This window comes from Ascaphus truei, chromosome 22, assembly GCF_040206685.1.
Source record: "Ascaphus truei isolate aAscTru1 chromosome 22, aAscTru1.hap1, whole genome shotgun sequence".
NCBI classification, from domain to species: Eukaryota; Metazoa; Chordata; class Amphibia; order Anura; family Ascaphidae; genus Ascaphus; species Ascaphus truei.
Genome location: NC_134504.1, coordinates 10,071,414 through 10,085,956, shown reverse-complemented (window position 1 = coordinate 10,085,956; position 14,543 = coordinate 10,071,414). Strand labels below are relative to the sequence as shown.

Sequence of the window (14,543 nt, the reverse complement as noted above, 5' to 3'; positions counted from 1 at the left end):
TATCTAATATGGAGACCAACTTTAGGGGGTCCGGATAGGTGAAAATAAATCATAGTGGGTACCCTACGGGAGGGTGCAGGGGAGACGCCTTGGCAGAGGTATATAATTGGGGACTGCAGGCTCAGGGAACCCAGGTCTACATGTGGACTACCTGCGTACACTATCCAGGGCAGCCAAACCTCCCGGAAGTTGTGGTGTGTGTCGTTCAGGAAACCTGTCAGCTGTTCCGTCACACATATAAACCCAAACTTGTTTCTACTGAACAGAACTGGCGGTGGCTTGTCCTGTTTCCACAGGCGCAGCTGGAATAATGGGGGTTATTAACTTATTTTCAGCCCTTGTGTGGTCTCGAAGTGGGTTGTTCAACAGAAACGGGTCATGGGGAATATCTGAACCTAGGATCTGCTGGATCCAGGATCCCACCTGATCCAAAGGTCCTGCACTCGAGGGCAGGACCACCACCTATGTAGGAGGGGGGCCACTTCCCTGCAGCCTTAGGGACACATGGGGGAGTAGCCTGGGACATACAGTATTTAGCAATACTTAATGCCATTTTTAATGTTTTAATATACTGAGCATCGGATTAACACAGGAAAGGAAATCCCTGCCCCGGAGAGCTTACAATCTAAGTGTTATTTCCATTAGCACTGTTACAGCTACAGGGACCGGTAAAATAATAAAGTTAGCATTCCTTTTTTTGGGGGGGGGGGGTGCTTTTTCTTTTACCTGTATGAGGTCATCGGTCCAGTAATCCAGCCGCACGGACTTCACTTTGGTGATGGACGGCAGGTTGCGGTGAATTCCTGAGCACTGCAAGCAGATGAAAACGCCCAGCTTATAGGAAGCCCAGTCTGGTTCTGAAAGAAAGAGTTTGTCCGTTCACACGCGTCCCTGTGCCTCGTGATAATAATGCAGAATAATGGGCTGTTTTGTTCTCGCATGGCACAGGCTTTAACTCCGGTCAGAACAACAATTTTTTTGGGGGGGCTCTTAAACTTGGCATGGCTTAGTGACATCACAAGGTCAAAGTCCGTCCCTGGACACATCCCATTATATTACGTATGTTGGACCTCGCCTCCAATTTACAACCCTCGAATCCCAAGCTGACACACACGGACACACAGACACACACAGACACACGCACACAGACACACACAGACACACGCACACAGACACACACAGACACACACAGACACACACAGACAGGGTGGAAAAGAACAACATGGAACAACACAGGATAAAAATGCCTCTATTTATCAAAAACTCCAAAACTGGAGCAAAAATATAACGCCAGATTTAACAAACAAATGAAAACGCTGGGAAAGGAATGTAATTATTTTTCAGCGACACATTTAAATGAGACACTTTCACCCCAGTTTTACATGTTGGGGGCTGTGATAATGTAACATCTTCAGCCTCAAAGGAGCCATTCCTCTTTCTTTCTTTTTTGTCTTTAAATTACTGGGGGTGGGGGTTTAACAGAGGGTTGAAGCAGGGGGTCTCAGAAGCAGAACCCCATTCATTTCAGCTCCGGGGACCCCCTGCTTCCTGAGGTACAGACCTCCGGAGGGGGCGCCGGTATCTCTGCAAAGTTTTAATCTGCCACGTCACGTTGGCCAATAGGAAGCCGCTCCGGATGACATCACAGCTTCCTATTGGGCCACAGCAGCTTTAAAACTCCGTCATCACGTGATCCCTGCTCGCCAAGCGGCTAACTCACCCCCTACGGAGATAAGGTTCTCTGGAAGTAGGGGGTCGCCAGAGCTGAAATTAAAGGGGTTCAGCAACGGAGTCCCCCTTGTTTCAATCCTATATGTAATAAAAAAACGCCAGCTTGGATGGCAGCTACCCGTGCGCAGCAGCACGGCTCTGACATGTTAACCCCCTCCCCGTGCGCAGCAGCGCGGCTCTGTGATGTTAACCCCCTCCCCGTGCGCAGCAGCACGGCTCTGACATGTTAACCCCCTCCCCGTGCGCAGCAGCGCGGCTCTGACATGTTAACCCACTCCCCGTGCGCAGCAGCACGGCTCTGACATGTTAACCCCCTCCCCGTGCGCAGCAGCGCGGCTCTGACATGTTAACCCCCTCCCCGTGCGCAGCAGCACGGCTCTGACATGTAAACCCCCTCCCCGTGCGCAGCAGCACGGCTCTGACATGTTAACCCCCTCCCCGTGCGCAGCAGCGCGGCTCTGACATGTAAACCCCCTCCCCGTTTCTTTGAGAACTTAGTTTCGTTGGCTTAGTTCTCGCCCGTGACTTGGAGTTGCGCAATGTGAGAAACTTGCCGTTTAATTCGCAGCATCAGCAGTTTCCCAACGTGCTCGCTCTTCCTCATCGCGTCCGCCTGCACAGCTGGGGGAGCTTCCGCTTCAGCGCGGCTCGCAGATAGCGGGAAATTAGGGCTTGCAATGGATGAAGCTGGGGACCTCTGATGTATGTATATATATATATAGCATATATGATGCATGTATGTATATACAGCTCTATCCCGTTATAACGCGATCCGTTACAACGCAGATCCGCTTATAACGCGATGCAAACATGTCTCCCAATTTTCGTATGTATGAATACTTTACAACACGATTATTGGTATCTTAAATACTTTATTGTACAATGCATACAATTGTACATTATTTCTAACGCGATCCGCTTATAGCGCGATGTGATTCTTTGGACCCCAAGCGCAGCGTTATAAGGGGGTTGAGCTGTATATATATATATAGCAAATAAAAAGATCACTTGTGAGTACATTCACATGTCTTAGACAGGTCTGCAGCCCTGCCTTTCACCATTATCACCTAGCATACAGTGCTCCCACTGCAGCAGGGGATTCTGGGAAATGATATGCAAATTAACACACCTTTTGCCTGAAATCCATTTTTACATGGAACCCTTATAAGATTATGCTTGCTGTTAACACAACTTTTAACCCAACATGGTATATATATTTATATACAGCTTTTAACCCAGCATGGTAGTATATTTGCCAATCATTGCCAGTTGGTTTAACACTGTCATGTTACACTGGTGTTGGGTACAGTGGTAGGCCCAAAGATACCATCCTCTGCCCATTAGGAGGTACTGCATACAGAGAGCGCCATTTGACCACTGCTGAGGAAAGTAGGGTTTCCAAAGGAGAAGCTGGTAAACTGTGAGCAGTGAGCGATGTGTGTAACCCCAAAAACAAATGTAACCCCTCTACTTTTATCTCTCAGACTTACAGCTCTAGCTGAGGCTCGGGCCTGAGTCCCTGTTAATTACTTACTGGGCCACGCGTGGCCTGAGGCAGAACAACACACACGCAGTATAGGCGATACAACTAGTTTACTTATACCTTACTGACTAGTATCCTTGTGACCCTCAGATGAGGATCCCGACCCTACACACAGTATTACAGGTTACTACACAATCCCTAATACTTCTGCGTGGGTGCGAATCAGCGTCAGTGGTGTTGTAGACACCCAATCCTGGGTATGTTGTCTTGTGATGGTGCCGGTACTCCGTGGGAGCTCGTGCGGTACCGACCCTGTTGCGGGCCTGTTCTTCAAAAAGGTGCTTCGGTACCACTGTTTCTTTATTGCCGTCGAGGGTCCCCTCCAGCAGGGCTTGACCTCTCGTCCCCATCTGGAACTGTGGCTCTCTGCTCCTGTCACCACGTCCACACGTGCCCTCTCTCTGTAGTCCTTGGCCGGACCTGATAGCACTCAGGTCTGCACAGAGCTGATTCAACATGGCCGCCTCCACCTTTTTTTAAAGGCTCCTCTCCCTCATAGTCCCACCTCTTCCACAGCCAATTTTAGAAGTGCCCCTGTGCCCGAGTTCAAGAAATCGTTAACCCGTTACCAGGGCCGGTGTTACCACTAGGCGACGTAGGCGATCGCTTAGGTGGCACATTTTTGGGGGGGGTTGGCGGAGCATGAGGCGGGTGATGGCAGCGGGGGCGGCATAAATGGCGGGAGGCCGGAAGCAGTGGCAGGAGCGGAGGAGGAAGGGTGTGCGGAGGAGAAAGGCGGCGGCAGAAGAGGACAGCGGAGACGGGAAGAAAGTGAGAACTTCCACTGCCAGTGAGGACTTTCACAGCCAGGTAAGGGCGGGTGAGAGGATGAAGAGGGGGGTGAATGGTTGAGGGGGGGTGAGTGGTTGAAGGGGGGGTGAGTGGATAAGGGGGGGTGAGTGGTTGACAGGGGGTGAGTGGTTTAAGGGGAGGTGAGAGGATAAGGGGGTGAGTGGGTTAAGGGGGGGGTGAGTGGTTGAAAGGGGGATGAGTGGTTGAAGGGGGGGTGAGTGGTTGAAGGGGGATGAGAGGAATAGGGGGGTGAGTGGTTGAGGGGGGGTGAGTGGTTGAAGGGGGGGTGAGTGGATAAGGGGGGGTGAGTGGATAAGGGGGGGTGAGTGGTTGACAGGGGGTGAGTGGTTTAAGGGGAGGTGAGAGGATAAGGGGGTGAGTGGGTTAAGGGGGGGTGAGTGGTTGAAAGGGGGATGAGTGGTTGAAGAGGGGTTGAGAGGATAAGTGGAGGTGAGTGGTTGAAGGGGGGTTGAGAGGATAAGGGGGGTGAGAAAATAAGGGGGCTGAGTGGTTTAAGGGGGGTGAGTGGTTTAAGGGGGGTGAGAGGATAAGGGGGTGAGAGGATAAAGGGGGTGAGAGGATAAGGGGGGGTGAGAGGATAAGGGGGGGTGAGTGGTTGAAGGGGGGGGTGAGAGAATAAGGGGGGTCAGTGGTTGATGGGGGGTGAGAGAGGATGAAAATATACATATATATATATATATATATATACACAGTATATATATATATTTTTATTTAAGGGGTTGGGGAGGCTCACGACTGGAGGTTCGCCCAGAGGCGCTGCGTATATAATAGGGCCGCCGAGGCTTCTGAGAAAAGGGAAATGCTTATCACGATTGTCAGGGCTGGTTCTGGGTGACTGAGTCACTAATGATTCTTCTCTTAATAGGATGTGGTCACGAAAACTCGTTCTGCCGACGCCGGCACTTTCTGTATTTCGCCTGTCACCGCAATCAGAAGTTACATGGATATAGCAAAGCGGGTCCTTTCTAATGAGGCGCTCTCGCAGTTATATCCCCCCCCTCCCCTCCCCGAAGCCCTTGCACGCGCCCGTTACATTTCTCTGCTCTGCGGCTCAGGCAGAGAAGAGCAGTTTTTCACCACGGAAACTCGCTTGGAAGTGAATTATTCTTAATGGCGTTTATTTGCAAAGCGCCAACATATTCCCCAGCGCGGTACAATGCCCTGTACCTGGGCAGGCCGAACGACACCGATGGAAAACAATGGCACTGAGTGTAGGGGTGCCAGGCGGCTTCTCCAAAAATACTGGACACAATGGTGAAAGGTGCGACACGCTTGAGACACACACACACACACCTCTCACTGCTCCATGCTGTTTCCTCCTCTCCTTGGCCCCGCCCCCAGGCTCCTGACACCTACTGCTGATTGATTGCATTACCCAGCAGCAGCCAATCAGGATGGAGGAAGCTGCCCAGCCCTCTTACCAGAGAGGTAATACCGGTATACACATACACGCCCAGAGAGGTAATACCGGTATACACATACACGCCCAGAGAGGTAATACCGGTATACACATACACGCCCAGAGAGGTAATACCGGTATACACATACACGCCCAGAGAGGTAATACCGGTATACACATACACGCCCAGAGAGGTAATACCGGTATACACGTACACGCCCAGAGAGGTAATACCGGTATACACGTACACGCCCAGAGAGGTAATACCGGTATACACGTACACGCACAGAGAGGTAACACCGGTATACACGTACACGCCCAGAGAGGTAACACCGGTATACACATACACGCCCAGAGAGGTAACACCGGTATACACATACACGCCCAGAGAGGTAACACCGGTATACACATACACGCCCAGAGAGGTAATACCGGTATACACATACACGCCCAGAGAGGGAATACCGGTATACACATACACGCCCAGAGAGGTAATACCGGTATACACATACACGCCCAGAGAGGTAATACCGGTATACACATACACGCCCAGAGAGGTAATACCGGTATACACATACACGCCCAGAGAGGTAATACCGGTATACACATACACGCCCAGAGAGGTAATACCGGTATACACATACACGCCCAGAGAGGTAATACCGGTATACACATACACGCCCAGAGAGGTAATACCGGTATACACATACACGCCCAGAGAGGTAATACCGGTATACACATACACGCCCAGAGAGGTAATACCGGTATACACATACACGCCCAGAGAGGTAATACCGGTATACACATACACGCCCAGAGAGGTAATACCGGTATACACATACACGCCCAGAGAGGTAATACCGGTATACACATACACGCCCAGAGAGGTAATACCGGTATACACGTACACGCCCAGAGAGGTAATACCGGTATACACGTACACGCCCAGAGAGGTAATACCGGTATACACATACATGCCCAGAGAGGTAATACCGGTATACACCTACATGTTCCTTATTACCTCTCACTATTTACTGGACAGTGTCTGAATACAGGAGAGTCCGGCTCAATACTGGACACCTGGCCACTCTATGAGCGTGAAGCGGGGGAACCTGGTTCAATTCCTGGTGTCGGCTCCTTGTGACCTTGAGCAAGTCACTTTATCTCCCTGTGCCTCAGGCACCAAAAACACAGATTGTAAGCTCTGCGGGGCAGGGACTCGTACCTGCATCAACAACAAAATCTCTATGTACAGCGCTGTGCACACTGCCAACGCTATACAAGAAGAAAAATCAAAGAGAAAAAATGGGAGTGCAGAGATTTGATAATTACATACACAGTTACATACATGTACTATTAAGGACACACATGCACAAAGAGGTAACATGACATTGCTCCTGGATGTTTTCTGATCTCGGACATTGGCCAAGGGCCTGCAAAATAACAAGCGCTTTGTCACTCGACATAGAGTTAAAATGAGTGAAATTAAATATCCACAGAGGTTTTTACATCTGTTTGTCAGTTACAGACGTGTTGGCAGTCATTGGTGTGAACAGAACCCTAATTTTCAACTGTCTTCTCTTTTAAAACAAGTCAGGTTTTCAGGATATCCCTGCTTCAGCACAGGTGGCTCAATCAGTGGCTCAAAGAATGAGCCACCTGTGCTGAAGCAGAGACTGATTGAGACACTTGTGCTGAAGCAAGGATATCCTGAAAACCTGGGCTGTTGGTGGCCCTGGAGGACTGAAGTTGCACCCCCCCCCCCCCCCCCTGGTTGGAATATAAAGGGATGGAGCGTTTCCACAGTAAAAACCCCTTTTTTCCCCAGAGCATAAAACCTTTTTTTGAAATGGAGAACCTGTCCTAGAGGTTTACAAGGTGAGAATTTTTTGACATTTTAAGTCATTTCCACCACTGCATATCAACCCTACCCATCCTGGATTTGGGATATCACTTGGGATACCAATGAGTTTGTGGAACTGAGTGTGTTAACAATGACACTGTGTGTTAAAAATGACACTAGGTGTGATAACAATGACACTAGGTGTGTTAACAATGACACTGAGTGTGATAACAATGACGCCGAGTGTGAGAACAATGACACTGTGTGTTAACAATGACACTGATTGTGATAACAATGACTCTGTGTGTGTTAACAATGACACTGAGTGTGATAACAATGACGCTTAGTGTGAGAACAATGACACTGAGTGTGAGAACAATGACGCTGAGTGTGAGAACAATGACGCTGAGTGTGAGAACAATGACGCTGAGTGTGAGAACAATGACACTGAGTGTGAGAACAATGACACTGAGTGTGAGAACAATGACACTGAGTGTGAGAACAATGACACTGAGTGTGAGAACAATGACACTGAGTGTGAGAACAATGACACTGAGTGTGAGAACAATGACACTGAGTGTGAGAACAATGACACTGAGTGTGAGAACAATGACACTGAGTGTGAGAACAATGACACTGAGTGTGAGAACAATGACACTGAGTGTGAATACAATGTCACTGAGTGTGTTAACAATGACACTGAGTGTGTTAACAATGACACTGATTGTGATAACAATGACTGTGTGTGTTAACAATGACATTGAGTGTGATTACAATGACGCTGAGTGTGAGAACAATGACACTGAGTGTGAGAACAATGACACTGAGTGTGAGAACAATGACACTGAGTGTGAAGCAGGGGAGCCTGGTTCAATTCCCGGTGTCGGCTCGTTGTGACCTTGGGCAAGTCACTTTATCTCCATGTGCCTCAGGCACCAAAACATAGATTGTAAGCTCATCTGGTCAGGGGCTGTGTCTGTAACATTCCGATGTGCTGCGTACCGCGCGCTATACTGTAATTGTGACGCGCTGAGTCTGATTGGGATAAAAGCGCTATATAAAATAAAAAGTGAATGTTACCCCCCCCAAAAAAAACCCAGGAATTGTTAACCCCTTCAGAGGGACGCATTGCAAAGAGACGATCTATTAAATCCGATTGTTACCTGGACAGCCGCAGTCTGCGCACTCTGAATTCTCGCGGAGCTTCAGCAAGTCCAAAAGCCTTTTATTTCTGTCGCGATCATCCATGATATGGCTGGCGTGTGCGCGACCAACACGCGTCCCGACCGAAGAACAAAGCGGCTTTCACATCGGATTTTGTGCGGGGAAGAGCAGACGCGGTCCAGTAACAGCCATGGGAGCGGGCGAAATAGTCTCCGCTCTCTGGACAAACAATCTGATCCGCAGTTCCCCTAAAAGCAAAACAAAAACCCGAAAACGTGCGCACAAGTTACAGGGATTCACCAAAGAGCGTAAAATCAGCGCAGGTAACGGAAAATCACAGAGAGTCAATGGAAGGAGCGGTCTGCTGGAGCAGAGCAAAGTGTTGGCTGTCAGCAGTAGAGCGGGCGTTTATAAGGTGCAGGGTGTATTCATACGAATGCAAAACCCCACCCCTGTGCCGACTCACAGGCGGGCTGTTCTAATCTGTGCGTGTGCAAGTTCCCCTTTTCTAGGTCACATACAGTAGGAAGGATTTATTTGCAGAACGAGTCCGATCAGCAAGAGCGTTCTCCACAAGTTCTCCAGCTGACACGTTGAATTACTTTTCACACCAGGCTACCTGTCTATCCCTCATCTTATTCCACCCTCCCTGTTTACATCCATTGTAACCAGAGATCCCTCTTACATACACTGTATATTGTGTTGTGTTGTGTTTCTGCCATGAAGGACCCTGAGAGGTTGGAAAGCTTGTAACGTATCAACTACTTGTTGGTCCAATAAAGAGTATCGTACCCCCTACTCCCTCTCCCTCCTGTGTCGCTACACTTTCACACTTTGATACAGACGGAGCATTTCAGTATTAGGCGGGCGATAAACCAAAATAAGCACAGTACCTGCTAAATATGTACATAGCATCTGTATGAACATGACGGGCTCCCAGACACTACTCCAAAGACTAGCAATCATTTCCCAGCGGGAAATAGAAATATTTAACCCTTTCCCTGATCACACCGCACAAATATTTCATACCATGGCAAACAGGATATTACTACAATACGCTAAAAAGGATTAGATGGACGGTCAGAAATGCAAAAAAAAAGGTGTCACCTAATATTGACGCACTTATTTATTTTGCAGTGTGGCAATTAGACTAAAACATAGCTACTTTAATTTAATTACCGTGTATATGTACTTCTCCCTCTCTCACTCTCCCCCCCCTTCTTTGTAAAGCGATGCTATAAAAAGTATAAAATATCCATACATCTGAATGCAAACTAGTCACGTTGCATCAGCAAAAGTGTTCTAAAACATATTATTCATAAACCAATTAATATTCCTAGAAACATTGTATATTTTGAGCTAAAAGATCATTAATATGGTTAATGAAACCACGGATTGGGAAGGTTATTTTGTATCAAGAATCTTTGTACAGAAGATTAATTTATGATGATCTGTTATTTTTAGTTATTTGTTATTTCTATGATTGTCACGCGTATTACTACTGTGAAGCGCTAAGTACACTAATGGCGCTATATAAATAAAGACATACAATACAAGGACCTGTGTTTGCAAAATGTCTCTGTAAAGTGCTACGTAAAACTAGCAGCGCTATACAAGAACATGCTATTATTATTATTATTATTAATATTAATAGAATACAATGATTTTATTTTTTAAACTCCCTTTTGCTATTTTTTTAAGAGCATACATATGACACACATCTCTCTAAAATAAGCTCCACAATGTTTAACAGGTTTGACATGTCTTGAAACCAGTACCACAGCTCTCTGCTTAATGATTTTTTTTAATTAATTTTTTTTTGGCATAGACACAGCTGTTGGTTCCCAGGCGGAACCTGTCATCCTGCGCCTGTGTTGTGAGGGGGAGCACATTGGAAGTTGCACACCAGAGCCAGAGGAGGCACACATGGTGGGGGGAAGATGATGAGACCCCTGGAGCTTGTGGTCAGGGCAGGTAACAGCCTCCCCTCCAGCATACGCTTCCTATTAACCCTTTGCAGGCAGATAAATAGTATGACCCCGCTATAGCCTTTCACAATTTAGATTGTAAGCTCTTCAGGGCAGGAACTCCTAGCCCCCACTGCTTACTTTCATCGACCCCCCCCCACCCCCCTTACAGTGTGCTCAGCGCTGTGCAAAGACTTTTACAATCTAATTTTGAGTGACTTGCCCAAGGTCACAAGGAGGGCGGGCGCTGGGATTCACCCACTTCAAAGGCAGCGACCTCACTGTAGCACTCTGAGCCATGTCTTCGACTCGCCCTTATTATACCATGTCTGGGGTCTGTAAAAACACAGTATGTCAGGCTTTCTATCACTGTTTTAGACCCAGCTCCAGTATTTTTGGTATATAGGTTATATACGTATATAGAAATATTGATAAGCGTAAGTATTATGCGTCTCTGCGTAATCAGTAATACTGCAGTGGGATGAATCCCACATCTGTTTTTAATTGTTGTAGAGACAGCTCTATTCTACACCAGGGGGTGCGCTCCCTTTTCAGTCTGCGCTCCCCTGCCTGCTCTACCCCTCCCCCCCCTGCTCGCGTGCCCCTACACACTCGGTTCCGGCGGAAAATGACGCCGGGTTGCCATGGTGACGCATCACACAAAGCCAAAGTAAGGGAATTTACAGAGGCCATCGGCGGTACCCCGGCATTTAATTTCAATGCCTCGGGGAAGTGCGAGGCCTCTGAAACCGACGTTCCCCCACCCCCAGAAAATCCCACGCCCCCAGTTTGCACACCCCTGTTCTACACTACACTACGTGTAAAATTATTTAAATAAAAGTATAACATACAAAATTATAACCATATTAAGTAGCAGGTGTTTCCATGTACCTGTGCAGGACAGGTCTATTGAGACCATTCTCCCTCCACTGCAGAGGTAAATGAGAATGTTCACAGGTAGTGTTAGGACCTGCATAGTGGTCATCCTGTGAAGTGGCTGCAGGCTTATAACGCTTTGGCCAAAGGGTTTTACTAACTGACCCTTACTCATGAGAATACTCACATTGACGTATTTAACTATATATTTTTTGTCACATTCGATGTACTTTAGCAGTGGGTAGTTTTATATTTTGTTGTATACATTTGGTCACATCCAGTAGTACTCCCCTTGACGTGTGTGTGTTGGGGTTAGAGCTTGTAGGGCTTGTGTGTTTGCCTGAAAAAGATGGCACGTGTGCTGTGTATATCGGACACATTCATCTTCGTTGAACCAACCTCTGTAGTCCTGCTGAAGTGGAATGATTTGGTATTTAATTCTTATTTAGAAATAACTCACATCACAGTTCTACAGTACAAGACGTGTAAAAGCAAATATTACCCCATTAATACTTACTGATGTAATGTTAGGCTGTCACGTGTATTACTGCTGTGAAGTGCCATGTGCATGGATGGCGCTATATAACTAAAAATATACATACATATAGAGCAGGGGAGGGCCACCCACAGGTCAGGTTTTCAGGATATCCCTGCTTCAGCACAGGTGGCTCATTCAGCCACTGAGCCACCTGTGCTGACGCAGGGGTATCCTGAAAACATGACCTGTGGGTGGCCCTTGAGGGCGGGAGCCGGCCCCTCCTGCTGTAGCAGGGTCCTTGCTCATCTTTGTCTTTGTAATTATTTAGGCTAGGTCCACGGTGACCGCAAGCTCGCGTACGTGCGCGTGACGTCACCTGCGTTTAGCGGCGAGGGTAGAGGGGATGGGGAGGCGTGTTGGGGGGGGGGTGGCTGTGACGGAGCTGGTTTGCCCTCATTAGGCGAATGCTCATGTGAGCTGGCTATCGCGTCGTGGAATCAAATGCATCTGATTTTCACGTGCTGTCTATGGGAGCGATCATTGCCTTAAGGCATTGTGCTCGCGCCGCGCACGCACTCGTCTGCGCGGTCTCGCCGATCATGGACGCAGCCTTATTCTTTTACATGTGACACAGGTTTTTAGATGGAGCGATAAACCCAAATGTAGAATACGATTTGATTTTAGGTGCATGACTAAACTTTTCTTTTAAATACCCCTATGTGTAAGCATTGTGTTTCAGGGAAGGGGCAATATTGGCCTCACGTAAGGGCAAAACAGGCAACTGCCTGGGGCCCCCCCAAATTATGCAAATGTTTTATTGAGTGAAGAAGTCAATTGCTTTTAGACATTTCAGCATACAAGGGAAGTACCAACCATGGGAACAAGCCAGAAGGGGGTTACATACGCCAAAATATTGCCCCTCTTAAAAAATAAATAAAAATAAAAAAGTGTATGGGCCCCCAATGACTCTGGCCAAGCACCCCAATAACCCTAAGGTCACCCCTACAAGGGGTTAATATCCGACGTGGGCTTTACATGAGTGTGACGTGTTGTATTGCTTCATCTGCCGTAAAATGCTGTGTCTTTTTCAGGAAGAACCCTATTTTTCCGCACCCCTCGTGTCCCGGCTCTGAAGCACAGACCTCTGCATTGCTCCTGCTTCCTGCGAAACGCACGGGTAGAAGGGGGTTTTGAGGGCATGTCCGCGGACGCGGAGCCGGCGGAGAAGGAGTCAGAAGGGAGCCTCGAGGAAGACTATTCGGAGGAGCAGAGAGACGCCATCCTGCACACGCTGAACACGGCTTCGGAGAGCGAGCTCGCCGCCATCAAACTGCTACGCGGAAAGAAATCCTCCAGCATCGTCCAGTACAGAGAGCAACACGGACCGTTCCTGGACCTGGACAGTTTGGTGAATGTGCCCTTCTTCCAGCACAAGATCACGGTGAAGGTGTTTGACTCCATTCTAAACCCGGTGCAGACTGTTCCGAACAAAGAGAGGAAAAGCGTAAGCAGAACCGGAGCCAGGTTCATTAAGCCCGATATCAACAGAGAAAGATTAGAGGTGAGTTGTTGTTTGGGGGGGGGAGACACGCTACAAAACAAGACAAATTCAAAGAGAACACTTTCCATCAAAAAAAATTAAATGGCTTTATATAGCAAAAGGAGGCATAGCTCCCGCAGCGCAATAAATCGCGTTTTTCAATTAACAGTATTTGCAAAACAAAATGCACAATGCGCGCAAGCAGTGTACAGGATCACTATACACCCTGTGGTGAGAGCAGAACGTCTGGTCTATGGATCTCCTGCCTCGCGCCCCCTCTCCTCCTCGTCTCCGGCGTCAAATAACGTCACGGGGTCATGTGACGTCACGTGACCCCGCTGCATCATTTGACGTCCGTTACCGTGACGATGTGTCGCCGAAGATCAGGTAAGAGAAGCCTCACGCGCCCCCCCAATCCCCTCTGCACTTAATTTAAGTGCCTTGGGGGAGAGCGCGGGACCTCTGTAGCTGCCGCGCCCCCCCTGGAAATTCTCCTGCCCCCCACCCCCACTTTGCTCACCGCTGAGGTTAAACCACTTTGATTACACTCAGGCAGAAACCATTTCACTAATGGTTATTAGCAGTTATTGCTGCTAAAGGCGGTTCTGCAAGCTATTGAATCATAAGGTGTACTTAGTTTTTCACACACGGCTTCTCCATTTTGGCTTTATTTTTGTTCATCTGAGGTTGTATTTACCTAATTTTAAGACCTGCTAAGGAACAGATGATTGTTATTATGTCCTGATATGTAAAACCATGGAATTCAAAGAGGGTGTACTTTCTTTTTCACACCACTGTGTATAATACCTGGGTTACTGGTGCTCCGTGGCTGTGATGTCAGCACAAGGATCGTTTAACCGCTCGCCATATTCTATAGCTGCCCAGAAAGATCTTAATAAAATGCATAGATGGCAGGGCTTGGCCACGATGGTTGGTTGGAATGACTGTGGTACAGAAGCCGTGAGTCCAGGCTATTTAAGTGCTTCATTTAAGAGGTTTGGCTTAAAAGTGAGGAGAGAAGGTGCTTGGCCTACACGGAGTTTGAGGGAGTGACACAGGTAAAGGGGGAATCGAGGGGAAACAGGTTTAAGGCGAGAGAGCATGGGCGTAGCGAGAGATCAATGCTGATATGTAGGAAGGAGCCGGTACAGAGAACTTATATGAAAGCATTAATGATATTGTATTGCGG

General features: G+C 48.0%; 2 protein-coding genes across 7 annotated transcripts in view; one reads left to right on the top strand and one right to left on the bottom strand.

Annotated features, from left to right (window-relative positions):
* The window catches only part of ADAP2 (ArfGAP with dual PH domains 2), a 29,162-nt gene extending 20,220 nt beyond the window's left edge, over window positions 1-8,942 (bottom strand). For 2 of the 6 annotated variants that reach the window (XM_075579913.1, XM_075579914.1), the window contains exons 1-2: window positions 8,493-8,942; window positions 727-857 (exon numbers count right to left, since the gene is read on the bottom strand). In XM_075579913.1, the coding sequence (XP_075436028.1) occupies window positions 727-857; window positions 8,493-8,577 (216 nt within the window). In that variant the 5' untranslated portion in view covers window positions 8,578-8,942. The remainder of the gene's footprint in view (window positions 1-726; window positions 858-8,492) is intronic. The other 4 variants (XM_075579917.1, XM_075579916.1, XM_075579915.1 and 1 more) reach the window with 4 other exon arrangements.
* Window positions 8,943-10,346: 1,404 nt separating this feature from the next.
* Window positions 10,347-14,543, top strand: part of TEFM (transcription elongation factor, mitochondrial) — an 8,492-nt gene continuing 4,295 nt past the window's right edge. The window contains exons 1-2 of the mRNA XM_075579912.1: window positions 10,347-10,467; window positions 12,906-13,375. Coding sequence (XP_075436027.1) covers window positions 10,434-10,467; window positions 12,906-13,375 — 504 coding nt within the window. The 5' untranslated portion in view covers window positions 10,347-10,433. The remainder of the gene's footprint in view (window positions 10,468-12,905; window positions 13,376-14,543) is intronic.